The sequence below is a fragment of the Rhyacophila brunnea genome, unplaced genomic scaffold (assembly GCF_057557595.1).
Source record: "Rhyacophila brunnea isolate RB1 unplaced genomic scaffold, BYU_Rbru_1.0 scaffold_17, whole genome shotgun sequence".
Taxonomy (NCBI): Eukaryota; Metazoa; Arthropoda; class Insecta; order Trichoptera; family Rhyacophilidae; genus Rhyacophila; species Rhyacophila brunnea.
The window spans coordinates 38,225,432-38,242,052 of record NW_028232827.1 but is presented as its reverse complement, the minus strand read 5'-3'; the positions used below and the strand labels follow the sequence as shown (position 1 = coordinate 38,242,052).

The 16,621-nt window shown below is 36.9% G+C and overlaps 2 protein-coding genes across 2 annotated transcripts; one reads left to right on the top strand and one right to left on the bottom strand.

Moving 5' to 3' along the window:
* Nucleotides 1-131: 131 nt before the first annotated feature.
* mRpS18A (mitochondrial ribosomal protein S18A) lies at nucleotides 132-2,835 on the bottom strand. Its single transcript, XM_085944322.1, has 3 exons — nucleotides 2,703-2,835; nucleotides 1,676-1,948; nucleotides 132-1,503 (listed from the first exon to the last, which is right to left on the bottom strand). The coding sequence occupies exons 1-3, from the start codon at nucleotides 2,809-2,811 to the stop codon at nucleotides 1,346-1,348; spliced, it is 540 nt and encodes a 179-aa protein (XP_085800448.1). The 5' UTR covers nucleotides 2,812-2,835; the 3' UTR covers nucleotides 132-1,345.
* Nucleotides 2,836-3,426: 591 nt separating this feature from the next.
* On the top strand, nucleotides 3,427-10,870 carry thoc5 (THO complex subunit 5). Its single transcript, XM_085944312.1, has 5 exons — nucleotides 3,427-3,655; nucleotides 5,499-5,636; nucleotides 6,206-6,496; nucleotides 7,153-7,495; nucleotides 8,000-10,870. The coding sequence occupies exons 1-5, from the start codon at nucleotides 3,551-3,553 to the stop codon at nucleotides 9,217-9,219; spliced, it is 2,097 nt and encodes a 698-aa protein (XP_085800438.1). The 5' UTR covers nucleotides 3,427-3,550; the 3' UTR covers nucleotides 9,220-10,870.
* Nucleotides 10,871-16,621: the final 5,751 nt, after the last annotated feature.

The window sequence follows — 16,621 nt, the reverse complement described above, 5'->3', positions numbered from 1 at the left end:
ACCACCAGGGATCATCTTTGACAGTTCTTTGGTAGTTCTGTGATAACCAGATCATTACCACAGATCTGTAATGTGTACCTAACTGCTTTCTCTTGTATAGTATGGGACAGTTTTAAATAATACGAAACAGAATTGGATATAATATCCAGTTTATTTGGAAAATATTAGTGTAATGACCTAAACGTAACTATTAATGGGTACATACAAAATACAAAAACACCGCTCTTTTTATTCTCGAACATAATGGATGACTTCCCTGGTAACTCTCTTTATAAATAAAATATTGAATCAACTCATGCAGTATATAAAAATGCAGAAACTGCCCAGAAAACCATATGCATAGAATGCCGGAACCAGCGAGTCAGGCTATGTACACATCCCCTGAGGGTGAGAGAAGATCTGAAACGCTGAAACTGAGATGATTGGACTCCGCCACGAGAGATGTATGACCAAATCAATTATTGGAAAGCATGTTTTTGGAGATGACCATATGAGGCGTCTAATTACAAAAAGCGACAAGTCCACAATTCAATATTATCGGGAAACAACGTTTTTATGTTTCTAGCTTCGATTATTTGTTTTAACGTGAGATTTTTTTTCCCGTTGTATTCTATGTCGAAATTAGAACCAAATGGCAATTTGTTTCAGCCGATAAACTCTTAAATGTAATAAATATAGGCAAAATAAAATTGGACTTAGCGCTACTTGTACTTCACTTTTTAATTTATCCCGCATAAGGCACATATTTCCGTGGCACTGTCATAAGTTTACCAGATGCTACAGCGTGGGAGACGCCCTTTTCAATATTGAACGTTCCCTTATTGGTTGACTTAAACACGCGCGAAATCAACCAAGCTTTAAATAATATGGAACACGGACTTGGCGCTTTTTGTAATAAATCGAGACTTAAAATATTTTTTTTCATATGTCGCGTTTTGGAATTTATAGATCATTACATATTGTGTAAAATTATACAAAGAATATGTGCATATTTTTTTCTCGATTTTGATCAAATACGGACTTATCGCCTTTTGGAATTAGACGCCTCATATATATCATGTTATGTACCAGAGTTTGGCAGTTCTTTGGCTACATAGAAAAAAGGGACAATGTTCATTGTCAGTGGGATCAGGCCTCGACATTCAAGCATACAAATGGCAGAATACAGTCATGACTGAAGAGATATAATAATAAGGGGTGCTTTTGGATGGAGTCACCGTTCGTCAGAAAAAGATGTTTCAAATAGTATCATTTTAGAATTACCAGTAGGCAAGTGATGGTTTTGTACTTTGACATTTCAATTATGAATGACAGCATATCTATAAATATATTAAATACAATTTGTTTATTTATATATAACATTTCTTTTAAATCTATCTGAGATTTTGGGAATCTTCCGAATGAAGATGGTCGATTCATCGTAGTATGTATTGAACTTCCTCCATTGATAACGTTTCGTCGGATCCTTCTTGCAATTGGCTGGTGTCAGATTAATCATGAGACCTGGAAAGAATCAAACCAGACTTTTAGTTAGCGATAACAGTAATATAATATAAGAAAAAGAGAAATTGAAAATATAATGGTTATTTATGTCTTCAAGCGTGTATAGACTGATCTCTGGTTTTTTCTATTTGAGCACTGAATACCCGCTGACAAAAGATGCACGCATACTCACCAGCTTTCTGTGCCATGGTGACCATCTTGCCGATCTTTATCTGCTGTCTCCGGCAGAGGCCCGTGATCCTCTTGGGCAGCATGCAGCCGTCCGTCCTCACAAACTGGCTGAGGATGAGCACATCCGTGTGCTTCACATCCAGGTCTAGGGCACACATATAGCAGTGCTTTGTCTTGTCTAGTTCTATTTCCGGTTTCAGCATCAACGCTGTACGCGGAGACGTCACGGTGACACCCTCAATTATTATTTCCTTTCCCACATTGGTGGTACGGACTGTGAACAATAAACAAAGTATATAAGTAGTACAATAAAAAAGATAAATAATCTGTGTGTTAGTATTAATTCCTCGGTTATAATGCAGTTGTCAATCATCCAGACTGCAGATAAAGGAATTGCTTTCAACAATATTATGTCTGAGACGCATTTTGCAGTTTTTTGCACATATTGTTTGGCGAGGACAGGACTACCTGGAGACTGGTGGTTTTGGGTGGCCTCCAGGGAAGAGCGCTGGAGCGACCAAGTGAATAATCTGACTGGAAGCAACATTCACTCTCCCTGAGGATCGAAATAAATTTACTTCTGCTCACTACACATTCTTTTTTATTACTTATAATATGGTTTCAAGTTGAAAATGTGAACATTCGGTCTGCAGAATTCACAAAAATATTTCTCATTGGGTTCTCATTTCACGAGTTCTGTTACGCAAGTTGGATATTATAACGTTTACTAACAATAGTGTGGGAGAGGTTTGATTGTCATTCAATCAATTATCTGATGGTTGTAAGTATAATCAACTTTGTGAATTTGAATTTCCACGAGGCCAGTGTTGATTTTCCATAGTTAGAACTCCGAATAGTTTGTAAATGTTCCAAATTGTTTACGCTTTTAGTTTTGTGCCACAATATCTCCAGAATCACAAATGGAATATTGACAGACATGGTCATTGAAAAATACAAGTTAGGATTCATGATACCGCTCTTTAACACTATTAAATAAAACTATTTTTTATAAGACAAGTATTACTTACTCTCTTTTAATTGATTGACTGCTGAAATTGATATATTTCGCTGTATAATAGCTGGGCATAATAAACTTTTCGCAAAATATCGAAATCCTAACCTACATATTCCAGCCATCTTGACATCTACAAGAGCATAGACATAGACAACTTTTTAATTTTCGTAATTTTATAATAATAGTGTTGCAAGTAGGTATATGGTTTTTATTATTCCTAAGTTGATGCGATTGATGAGATGATTACAAATTTAATGTATCAAATAAATATTAAAATATTTTTCGTTATTACCCAACACCAGGTGATAACAAACAGATATCTCAAGGACTTCAAAGTCAAATTCGAATAATGAAAGGAGTTTTACCTACCAATAAAACTCTTATTATTCATGTTGACTTTGAAGTCCAGGTAACTTCTACCTGGTTCCTTGAGTCATATCATAATGAAGACAAAGGGATCCCAAACTCCATACATAAAAAATGGACGCGCGGGTATGACCAGTAAATAAAAACGGAGAAATGACCAACGACAAGAAAAAGGAAAATAAATTAGTAGAATATAACCTCACGCGAAGAAGAAAGAGCAAACCCTATCTCAAGGACTTCAAAGCCAATATGAATAATAAGAGTTTTATTGGTAGGTAAAACTCCTTTCATTATTTGCGGTTGCCATCATTAATTATCTATGCACTTGCCCAAACATAGTCTATGCTACATGTACATATTAAAAGTCTATTAGTCTATGGTATATGCTAAACACAAATATAACTCTTGACTGACATAACCTAAATAAATGCCTAATATTTTGAACCAATTCATAAGATCGAAATAAAAATACATAATATTACACTGAATATTAAAATGGGAAAAGATTCTGATATAAACACAAAGAGACGTCGAAAACTTACAAGTGTATCGACACCGCCTGTAGAAATTGTAAAACCGGTGGAAATTGACGTTTATCAGGTAAGTTTTACAGTTACCGACGAAAGTCAGCATTTCACTGCTAATTTGAATTTAAGAGTGTGTTCTTTTGAGAACTAACCAAATCCTAATGCGCCGCTAGACATTCATGCTTTAAGCGTCAATTACATTGAGCTTTTTTACGAGCTGATTATTGGCAAATTTATAATCTGCCTGTAAATTCGCCCAGTGTAATCATCGAACAAGCTAATAAGCAGGTTGTAAACACTCCACCGAGAAAAGTTGAAAGCCGGTCAACTTTATAAGCTACACGCCGGCTTGTGGGCGTATCGCGTCTGCGCAGTAGAGCGTGGTGGTGGAAAAACGAACTACTCATTTTGAAATTTACCTTTTTGACGTTTAATGGAAACATTATTATGGAGCGTAGCGACCTCCCGGCAAAAAAACGAACTACGTTCCGTCAAAATCGCTCGCTGGCTTGTGGCTTATCAGCGAATGGAAAATTTTGTGTGTAATCATGAAATCGCAGTAGCTGAATCGCCCGCTTTTAAATTTGCCAATAATCAGCTCATAAAAAAGCTCAATGTAATTGACGCTTTACCGCGAGCTTACCTGCGCAAACCTGGTTGTATCGGGAAGCCCGTGTGTATGGACGGGAAAACTGTAGCTCGCGCAAACCGAAAAGCACGGCCTGCGTAAAATTCGACTTGCTTGAAATTTTGGTTTGTGCAAACTCTATCTTCGGTAAAACTAAGTCCCGTTTCAGACGGGACACCGGTGTCGCGCTCGTATATAATAAGGAGGTCTTTGTATTCGAATAAAAGGGTCTTTGTATTATGTTTATGAACGCCCCGAGCTAATGAGTCAAAGCGTGTATGGTACACTTTTCCGTCGGCCACTACATCCTCAAGCCGCCGATACACATGTTTTTATGACCGCAGCCAGTTTTATGTTCTACTTTACATCGCGAAATTATGCGTTGACTCATTAGCTCTGGGCGTTCATAAACATAATACAAAGGCCCATTTATTCGAATACAAAGGCCTCCTTATAATATACGAGCGCGACACCAGTGTCCCGTCTGAAACGGGGGTAATACGTGTGGACGGGATACAATCCACGCTTGTTCTCAGTCCGTCGAAGGTTACGGTGTAAATTATACGTCTTAGTATCCAATAAATATAGTTCAGACAAACTTAACAATCTTGTATTCTTTGTGTAAAACCTTTTAAATTACCCTGCACGTGTCCGGAGTAATTAAAGACCAGGCTTGATGTTAAATTGCTGCCAAAAATCTCAAATCCCTACATGCTTTTCCAGTAGCTAGAAACCTAAGGAGATATAGAGTCACGCGTCACGGTGCTTTTTCATTCAATTAGAGGCGTGACCAAATGTAGTAACTCATATTATGCATTCTTAAATAATTCCGCCAGTCAGCCAGGCCTTCTCTTAAATCGTTGAGTAAATTTATATGGGAGTGTTTGTTTCTTCTTATTAGCCATTGTTTGGCGCAATTGGATCTGTGGCGTTTATTTATCTTTCTTTTAACTAATAAACAATAGAAAAACGCGTGTGACAAAAACAAATCGTCACTTACTGACATTGCTGCGATTCCAATAAAACAGGATTTTCATGACGACGATTCTGTCGTAATGAGGTTTGTGCAAACTTACTTGTGCCGTGTGGACATCACAAAGTGTTCCGTATTTTTTACACAAACTATACTGCACAGGTATGTCTAGCCAGTGCATAACACTACCTACTATAAATAACCCAAAAATAAGTAAGTAGTTATGTTACGTTTTGGTTTGGTTATTCAAAATAATACAATCACAAAAACTATATTATGAAGTACTCAATCTTTCCCAAAATCTTTTTTTCATAGCGAGTCGTAGCATTTGAGGAAGCCGAAGCAAAGCAAAGATCGGCTGAAAAAGATGCAGCTCTGTTTCACAAAACTTGCGAAGAAATTCGGCAATTGTTCTCGGAAATCGCGGAGCTCAAACACCTAAATACAGCGGAGGTTCGATTCATTCTAAATTATTAACTTAGACATTTATAAATTTCATACTTCCTTAACTTTCCATTCTATGGTGTTAAATCATATTAGGTACGCTAAATAGTTCAGTTAATTTTCACTTTATATTTCAGCTATTCCTGGAATCATCGACAAAACAATTAACAAGTAAAAATATGTATATTGGTGTAGTTCTAAAGCCACCATTTCTATTTTAAAATATTGAATTATTGTAAAAATGTGACAGCACACCATGGAATGGAATTTATTAGCACGGTAAGAGAAAGGTTATATTGGGTAAACTACTATGTTCACATCAAGCAGGAACATTTGGTCCTCCGCAGAGTGAGGATTATCTCAACAGATTTATACTAGGGGGACTTTGTTAGCCATTCACTCAATCCATCGAGTTTATGCTGTGGATCCAAAAACACTGAAAAGTCATCATTGAATCTGATCCAGTTGTGGGATTCGAACACGCAACACGGACTATGCGTCCACCTTTCCCCTGTGACCATATTGTTTCGCTAATACTTACATATATGTTGTTATTAAGTAAACCATTTATTAAACAGTCTCGAGAAGAGATATCCGGCAAAAGAATCCATGCGACACTTCTGCTTGTCACCCTAAAGAAACTGAACCGATTGGAGAAGTTCAGAACTAAAGCCGGACGAGACGCTCTGCACAAAGAGAAGCAGAGATTGGACTCCACGCATCTTCTTCTGCAGAATCTGTTATACGAGACAGATCATCTGGATAAGGAAGTCACTAAATGTCTGCAATTCAAATCCAAAGATGAGGAAATCGATCTGGTTCCAGTTGAAGAATTTTACAAAAGCGCACCTGTGCAAGTTACAAGACCGGTAAGTTCATTATGTACTATTACTATATCTCATTTGAAGATGTAATATTGTCATGCAAATTTAAATAAAAACGTGTAGACTACTAATTCTGTGTAATTGTAAATTCAAAGAGTTTTCAAGCTAAGAAATACCTTCGCTAATATCAATTAGTAAAATCAATCTACCAATAGGTATGTATTATTACAAAATCTAAATAAGTTAAATCTAGATTACGGATACATAGATGTTGCCATTAAATTAACAAATATATTCCTTAGCCGGCTCTCACATCTAAACTCGCCTCGTCTGCCGCACAGCCATAAATCAAACCTTCCAAGAACGGCGATCCGGTGTTGCATATGAAGATCGCAGCGACAGTCGCACGTAACCTTCGAAATATATAGATATTTTTGGATGCGGCGAGCCGGTATAGGAATGACCAATTTGTAAGCGTTTGTATGTGTCCTGATGTCTTCGACTCGGAGCCCGAGAAGCATGCAATTTGTCGATTTGCAACAGCAGGTGTTTTTTTCAAACTAAACAGTCGCATTCGACCAATCTGCGGAGCTCCATTTGGCAATGTGTGTTTTGTGAATAACGATGATGTCACATCGACGTATTCGACACGTTGCAGGCGAGGCGAGTTTTGATGTGTTTGCCTATTATGTTATTTTCAGGCAATTACCAAAACTGATGATCACCAACTCCGACTGGCCAGACTGGAATGGGAATTGCGGCAACGTCGCGAGCTGTCTGAAGTGTGCTCACAGCTGCAGGAGACAGCCCGCGGCGTCTCCTCGTCTCTGGCTGAGGCCAGGGCCCGTCTGGATGGTCTGGCGCCGCGACTCAAGGATGCCCTCGTCGCCGCTGAGCCTCTCCGCGAGGCCCTCGGGTTGAAAGCCTCCGCAGCTTCCTGCTCTTCCAAATCACCAGTCAATCTACTACCTCCGCCATTGTTCTTGCTGCACGCTAGAGCTCAGGCTTATGCGGAAGCCTTTGGACACCATTTGGTGCAAGTAGGTTGGTGATCTTGTCATTTTAATTGATTCTTGTCTATGCTTTAATTACACAAACAGCCAATTGTTGCGAGTCAACCTTATATAGGAATTATACGCAATGATTTTGCTACCATTTCGATTGTCCGAACGCTAGTTGTGATTAATTCATATCATATATTGTGTTGTAATAAAAATTATAAGCAAACCAAAAAATATCTATTAGTCAGCTTGTTGGATATATAAAATTTTCTCACTTCAAATATCAACGCAAACTGTTGGAAATATATTTGGACTATTTATTAGTAAAAGTTACTAATTGTATTTGCTGGCATAGGTATGTATCATTTTTGTTTTGTACCGCTGTGGCTCGGTTGGTAGAACGGCCATCTGTGAATCCGTGTGTTGCGGGTTCAATAAAGTGGCTAGGCTAAAAGTGTGTTTTTTTTTAAAAACATTTGTGTCATGTTTGAACTAATAGATTATATATACAATTCTATCAATATAAGTTTTGTTATAATTTTTTCAGACATGTTCGGAGACGAGGACGAAGCGCGTAGACTGGAGCAGATTGAACCTTCGCCGAATATCTTCAACGAATCAGATTCCGACGGTGACAGCAAAGAAGAAGAGGACAGCGAGAATAAGAAACGCCACCACAGAAGTGGTGCCAAGATGTCCAAGGAGGAGCGGGCCCAGGAAAAACTCAAAGCCGTCATCAAAGCGCATCCTCTCACTGTTCGGCTGACCGTCAGACTCAAAGAGGCTTCTCTGTCACTATCCTTCTCATTTTTGATCCATTTAAAGATAATCACAGTTCAGAGTTCTATCGATCTTCCGAAACCTGCATCGGGTGTGTCTTCAGCGGATGTTCTCAACAGTCACAGCGTCCTCCATGGCCTCTATCCTGGAGACTACGGAATGGACTCTCCTCATTTAGCTACCGGATATATCTTAAGGTCCGCCGGCGTGGACGGAGGTTTCACTCAGTTCATTCCGCAATTGGGTCACCCTTACATTTGGGCACAGAGGATGTGCGGATTAGATTTTTTGGCAGTGTCAGCCAACGACGCCGCCGGTAAAACAGCTAAAATGCCAAACGAACCGTGTCCGAATTTAAGCGGAGCCAGTGTAGAGAGTGTCTTGATAACTTTACAGAAGCGCCTCAAAGCTAGAATCAGTCTCATGAGAGAACTTCAAGACTTAGAGTCAGGAAATATTCCATCATTCGAAGGAACAGGCACGTCTTCGGTACGCCTTTTGGGGTCCTTGACTCAGTGGCAAGCTATCACTTGGGCGGATTACAGTCAAGCGATATCCGCAGCGGAAGTTATCGAAATGGGCCTCGTATCCCGTAACGATATGCTCTATCGAGCGATCATAACGAGACAGTCAGCCAAGCTAATAGCATTGGTGGCGCTCAAAAGCGACTACCCGAAACGTAGCCCTATATTCTCTCTCACATTACATTGGAACGGCACGCATCACGCGGGTACGGATGACGACATCAGAGACATCGAGAGGTGCGTTAATACGGACTGGTGTAATGTGGACGGCGACGGAGAGACCAAGATGAATCTGCCCGGCCGGCTGACACGACTGTTGGCGTGCGTGGACATCTTGCTGGAAGCCGTGGGATCCTCCGAGTTTCCACCTGACAAAGTCATGTTCAGACCTGTCAAAGGCAGAAACCGGATCAAACCGTATAAATATTTGAAACAGGGGTCTGGGGTGTTTACCCAGTATTAATTCCTGATTTAATTTGCATAATAAATTCAATACCATCCAAAATAGTACTGCAAAGCTTTGGTTATGATCTCATATGTATCTTAAGCTGGATTCATACTAGACTTACGTGACGTGTCGTGATGGGGTCTGACGTTATTGCTAGCGTGCACATCTATGTGTCGTGTTACTGATGCTATTTTGAATCATTACAGTCGTAGCTTTCGGTACGATAGGACGAAGAAAATGTTAGATTCCTATTGAGTGATTTTGAAGAAGACCTCGCATTTCTTCTGTTAGCTCAACTTATGGGGGGGAAAAAAAGAAAAGAAGACATTGGGTTCATCCCATAAATACACTAAGAGGGAATAAGGGAGAATTTCACTGTCTTGTGAAAGAACTCTAGGACCATGAAGAAAGATCTTATATTTTAGAATGAACAGATGAAAAGATGCATACACCATTTCGTCAGCCTATAGCGACAAGAGAAAAACGGCGTTCACACCAGAGTGTCGCGTCAGAGCGGTGGTGGGGGCTCTGATGCGATCGGAGTTTAGCAGTTTGTGTCACGATAGAATAGTATGCACGCCGTCATACAAAATATAGTCTTCCGATGTGCTTCTGATCCATCACAACACGACACGTAAGTCTAGTATGAATTCGGCGTTAGTCGACAATTGAATGAATACATGTGCACCGGTTATGAAGTTGCATAAATCAAATTCAACTATGCAATTGTAAATTTGACATAAATGTTTATAATATTCTGTAAATAAAGTCTTAGGCCCTCCTCCCACGGCGCAACTGAAATCTGGCGGAACTGGTTGGTGATGGTACTCATAAACTGACCAATGTGATGCTTCGCACACGGCGCTACTGAAGCCACTTGAAATAAAAATCACATAACCTCGAACTGGCAAACTGGACCATCAGCTGTTTTGTACAAAAACCGACAACACGCACGCTGCTGCGTTTACTCGAATACAATTAGGTTATTTCAATTTTGCTTATCTTGTACTTTTGACGTCTTGGGTTGTTAATGGTTTTTATAGCACGACACTATTGTTTGCAGCGCTACCAATTTTGGTAAGAAAATATGATTTTTTCCCGAATCTAATGATGTTCGTACCACTGTTTTACGGTGACTGGAAACTTCAGAGACGTCGCGTCTCTTCGCGACCGTTTTGAAGTCAGCGAGCCGCCATTGAAATACATTGGCTAGATACTGGTTGGAATTTTAGTTTCAGTTCCAACGGACATAAGTTGCGCCGTGGGAGGATGGCCTTATTCTCAAATAACCCATTACTATTTCAAAGGAGAATAGTCAGAATAGAAGAGTCAGGCCGGGACATTCAGATTAGATTATATTTTATATACAGAAGTCCATTGTTATTATAGGAATAAAATGCATATAATTTTGTGTACAAAGCAGTTTCATAATATTTTTTGTTTCACGCATACATAGGGTAACCTGTAATCTTTTAACCATGAATTAATGTGAAAATAATTTGATTAGACTGTTCACTCAATCAATTCAGTCTCACTTTGTATAGTGTAATATCAAATTGTACTTTCAGATCTTAAGTGAATTACTGAATATTTGAAGTAAATTATTCCACTATGTACTGTAAAAATATTTGTGTCAATGTACAATATTAAATAATTTGATAAATAACAGACTTTAATATATTTTTTTATCCAAACATGGTAGGTAAAATACAGTAATTGAGTATATAACATACCAGCGCCATCTTTAGATTAATAAAGCCTGAGCATATCCTTTTTCACAAGCAACGAGTAGTCCACTGTTCAGCTGTCAAAATCAGATCCCAGATTGCTTGACATATTGATTCGCCCAATTCAAATTGAATTATAAAAATTCTCAAATCAAATATATTAATAAATTATAAATAATATTATACATTCCTGTTATTCATCAGCTGTGAAAGTCAGACTAGTCCTTCACACAAAAACCGGTGGTAATATCGATTTCCAAAAGATATGTAGCATTGATTTATGCATTACATTTGTAGGTGTGTTAATGCTAGTGTATTATTTATCATCTAATTTATCTATTCGAATCAAACCATTCCCTGTGTGAACACGACAGACGCGTCAGTATAAGCACTCTATAGAACGATGACAGGTCATCCATAGAAAACAACGGCAGTGGCGGACAAAGTAGGATCAGTCGTGAATGTATCAGCTTTCTACTTGAGTCGGCAATGGACATACTGTACAATAATTATTGTATCTTAGGTCAAGATGCAAAGAATGTCACGAATCGCTGTACAATATTATACCCCGTTTACACGTGCATGGACTTACTGTTGACAGTAAGTATTATCGCGGCCATAACAAGAAAATGTATGGGTAAACATGTATTATCCTGCAGTTGCAAGCTTGCATGCATGAATCATTTTCGATCTGCACCTGCACAGTAGAAAGATAGTGGCAAAAAAACGAACTATACTCATTTTGAGGTTAACCGATTTTCACTACCTGTCAAATAGCATCATAAAATGACAACCCAGTAACTCTCGGGTGGAAGGCAAGCGCCTTACGCACTGCACCACAAGAGCCGCCGACATACATAACATTATTGTACCCAACATTTTCTTACCATATTTAGCTACAATACAAAATCACATTCTCTGATGTACAATGATATTTGTCAAGTTTGAATATTTTGACATTTCAACTTTGGATTATTTGTGTTCGAGATGTGAGTGGCAGCATCTCAGTTCAGATTATATTGGTGTTAAATGTCTGTGGCATGTCCCCATCATCCATACTAAAGCGCCCCCCCGGCCAGGATCTTTGGTGGCCCCCCTACTTATCGCTAAGTTTAAAGGCATATGTGACGCTTATCAGAAGCGTTTTCTAAATTATGTTAGAGGTAAAAGTAAAGGCCTTCAGTGTATTTTTAGCAGCTTTTTGTAGTTTTGGTACATCTACTTGAATTATGGAGATGTTGAATATAAACACAAAACAGTCAAAAATTTCACCACACAATCTCATGACGCGTAATAGTGCCGCAGGTGACTTTTTTATTATTAGAGCAAATTCGTGATGTGTTTATCTCATATATCTGATCTACCCGCCACGCCGGGCCCCTAGGCTAGAGCCCTGTCAGCCCCCCCCCCCCTTGTGGGGGCCATGGTCTGTGGTATCGGAAAGTCTTATTCCACAACCAATATGGTTAACTAGGGAGAGGATAGGAACATGTAAAATCTAGCGTTTTTCATATCATTAACTTCAAAGTTTTTGTAAATTAGTCAGACTTTTATAATAAATAAACTGACTGGCTGTGTTTTCAGGTAAATTGAAAAATTGGAAACTTGCTTATTAATAATGAAAAAATACTACTTATTCAAAAAATCTATTGAATTTTTACCTTAAAAGATTTTTTTACATGACAATAAACATTTACATTATTTTTCCTGTTAAATAGTCAACAAGAGTTGACACACTGTCGGTGACATAGATATACACCTAAAGTAAGAGAAGTATATTTTGTAGAGTTCCGAAGGTCACTAAGAAGTCTGCAGCCATGATATAATGAAGTCAGAGGGGGATATGTGCACTGTAGATCTGTGTCAGAATAAAATAAAAAGTATAAACGCAACATGAATTAAACTTTATTATGATATAAAATATTGAAATGTTACAAGAGTGAAGTGAAGTGATACATCACTCCTCTCTCGAAGTTTGCCTTAGTAGACTTATCAGATATGCATAGAAATGAAGCATCCCATCAAAATTTTAACCAACATACTCGAAAATTTATCAAATGATTATGACATTACCTAATAAAAATGACATTCAATTTTTTTATTTGTCTACAGCTATTCACATCACAAACACTATTCCCCTTTCTTGATTATTAATTTGTTCACATAAAACTGAGTAGACAACTGACGGGTTAATTTCCCGACTCACTCTTTCTGCTTCAACTTAAACTATCACAATATCTCAATTGTTATATTATGAGTTATGACTATAATCTCTGATATAGAAAATCATATTCTTACTTATTGTACTTGTTATAAATTAACCACTTGCGCAGACGCATCTAAGAATGGTCGAGTAGTACTTTTTACTTCTACTAACAATATATTTTTAAACTAGCATTTGTGCGTTGCAAAATGAGCAATTTAATGTTACCCGATAAAGGGGATTATAATATTATGATCCTGCGTAACTCACATATATATTTCTAGGCCATCTTGAACAATAATATTAAATATAATTCATACATCCATCCAAATTAAAACTTACAGCTCTGGATTTAAAAAAATAATAATCAGCTGTTTCACACATTTATATATTGCTTGTTATAATATATAGCTGTCCACCGCATTAATAATCCCAATTTTTTACATAAATATTTTTTCTGCAGAATAAAACTAAAACAAGTGAAATTTTGTCGATTAATTGATTGGCTTCACAAAGAGGTTTCAGAGCAATTTTATTTAAAAAAAAAAAATGAATATTAGCCATTTGCTCAACTCATTAGGTACACATGTTGAAAAACAAAATGTGAGTTTCAACGGTAAACATAGCACATGGGGACGCCGCATTTTGTGGCCAAAGAACCTCTGCGATTGGTGCGAGTGCAACTTCACCGAACTGTACCGTGTACTACAGTAAAACTTCGTTAATATGAATTCCATGGAACTGGAAATCGAAAAAAATTCGAATTACGAATTACAAAATGTATGGGGGAAAATTTTTTATTTTTTTTTATTTTCATTAACTTTGTTTCCGATCATAGATGTGCCTACCGAAATGGGTCATAAAATGTCGGGATTATTTTTATTAACTTCATAAAATAAGTAATTTTTGATGTTTTAAGAAAAGTCTGTCACAATTTTCAATGATTGATTGGCTCATGAAATAATGTACTTTATTACGATATATTGAATATTTTTATATGCCAGGACTCTGAAATCATTTCGAATTACAATATTTGAATTAAAGGTATGGTTTTATATGAAAATAATGTTCAAGGGACTTTTTTTTCGGGAAAATTACGAATTACGGCGAATTTCGAATTATCAGTGTTCTTACTAACGAGGTTTTACTGTAATTTTACTGTCAAAAATCATATAAAAATCTAAACCCGGGATTGAAGAAGTTGTAATACTGGAATTTCAGAATCAAGAAAAATTTGAATATTGCATAACCGGATTTATAATTAATAAATTGAGTAATGTTCTTACAGTGAACGACTATAACTAAATTGAAGTTAAAGTATCTTTAAATGGACCATCTTTCCGCAGTCACACAACAGCAAAAATAAAGAGTTACCAATCGGGTATTACCACATTCCATATTAATATTGAAGCGAATGCTGAGTCTCGGTAACATTAAAATGTAACATTAAAATGCAGTGTTGAATCACTTTAACACAAAAAATGGGAAAATAAAAATAGGTGACATCTAAACAGCTCAATATGAGTAACAATCACAATCGCATATGATTCTAGTTCTACGGTTATATATACAATTGTATCAGTATTCTTTATAAATAATAACAAAGCTTTTCTCATTCGAAAGCACTGGGTAACAATCGATAGCAATACTTTTAGTTCAAATAATTAAATATAATTCTGTTTCGAAGACTGTTTTGGCATCTATATGTGTATTTTTTAGGCAATTACTTAATCCAGGACATGAATATCAGTGACTCTCTGGCATTCTTTCCTCCTATTCCATTACCCTAAATAATCAGGATAAAGTGAATGGAGACACCTGCACACTTTTGTGCGTAAATAGATATTTTTGTCATATATAAATAAAGCTCTTTTCGGAAGAATAATTCTCTGCCGTATTTATGTTTAAAACGGGGACGGTAACGATTGGAGTGGGAGATACAATACAATGCCGAGCTCTACGGTCTGTATGACGATTGCGAGACTGCGCTGACAAGGTCACGCGCACCATATCAACATCAATGAACCGGCTAACAGAGGAATGTCTTATCATTCCAATAGGTTGCAGAAAATAGAAGCCAATGATTCATCAGTTAGATATAGTTACCAATGATTGCCGTATTACTCGGGTTGCAAAACTGGAAAGTGGCCGTGATGGATAGGGCCACGTCGAGAGTTATGGGAGAAAGCCTTTGGATTGTGGTACTCCCGATGGTGGTGATAAACAAATTCAACTTTACATTTATTTCACGAGTCGTGTAAAATGACACACATTTTGGTACGATTAAATATCAGACAACTGGTAATATATAAAAAAAAAATAGTACTACAAACTATTTCTACTCCACCATTCTTCATATGAGTCTGCTCATTTAGACCTTTTGCAGGCACAATATCGTGATTTAATAAAAACTAATTGAAAAATTAAAATAACACATGCATTAATTTCTGCTCTATGCTCTTTTAAACAATGAATAGTAACAATATGTGAACGATTATGATATTTAACGTTTTGTTGGGAAGATTTTCAGCTTGCTTCTACAGGATATCAGTTATTAATTAATATACCTCGGATTAATATACAATCGACACAATTTCATCGTAAAACAAAGTATGAAAGAGAGCTAATGTGATATTAAATGCTATATATTATTATTTATTATCTATAATTTTCAACTGAACACTTTTATTAATCAGTTAATTATTCGTGTAAGAATAGCCGAGATCCAATTAACTATACTTTCAGCTTCTTATATCGTCAACAAAAATAATGCTTGTACTAGTAATTCATTGTTTTAGTATAATATACATATGGAATTCGCGGAAGGGGCTCATTTGATACATATAATATATATATTTGTTAAATCACTAACAATGTATATTGCGATGAATCGTGTTTTTAAATAAGTATTTTGTACAAATCTAAAACGGAAGAGAACTGGCAAAGTGGAACATGACTGAAACACGTTTTAACCCAAGATACATTATTGGCTTATTTAAATACATATTACTATAAAAAGGTTTCAGGCATCAGAAAATATCATAAATTTATGAAAAAGCTTTCCTGATCCAAAAAAAATAAAAACCACAATGTGTTATGGCTATTCAGTTTTATGCAGAATGAGACACATTGATATGCCAAAGAACAAATAATTGGCAAATGGATTAAATTATCTCCACGATTTTTGACAAAATATATTTTTGCATATGAATGTAGTCAAAAAGTCACGTATTTATATAGACCTGATATTTTAAACGGAACTCAACATACGAACAGCTCAGCTAGCGGCCAAGTGTACAAACATAACTCGGTCGAAAGTCGGAGAATACCTGAAATGGAATTATCATTCTGATTATCAGCCTGATTATGTATAAAACTGAATAGTGATCGATAATATGTAAGTAAAAAATATTTAAATTAAATGCTTCGTACGGAGTGGAGTCTTCGCATACGCTGAAGTGGAAAATTGCCATCGACATAATATTAC

Bases quoted from the DNA above. Each gene is read 5' to 3' on its own strand.
- thoc5 (XM_085944312.1), top strand. From the start codon at position 3,551: ATGGGAAAAGATTCTGATATAAACACAAAGAGACGTCGAAAACTTACA. The intron at 5,637-6,205 runs GTTCGATTCATT...TTTATTAAACAG, and splicing joins AACACCTAAATACAGCGGAG to TCTCGAGAAGAGATATCCGG. The intron at 6,497-7,152 runs GTAAGTTCATTA...TGTTATTTTCAG, and splicing joins CTGTGCAAGTTACAAGACCG to GCAATTACCAAAACTGATGA.
- mRpS18A (XM_085944322.1), bottom strand. From the start codon at position 2,811: ATGGCTGGAATATGTAGGTTAGGATTTCGATATTTTGCGAAAAGTTTA. The intron at 1,949-2,702 runs GTAAGTAATACT...TATTGTTCACAG, and splicing joins AGTCAATCAATTAAAAGAGA to TCCGTACCACCAATGTGGGA. The intron at 1,504-1,675 runs GTGAGTATGCGT...GATTCTTTCCAG, and splicing joins CACCATGGCACAGAAAGCTG to GTCTCATGATTAATCTGACA.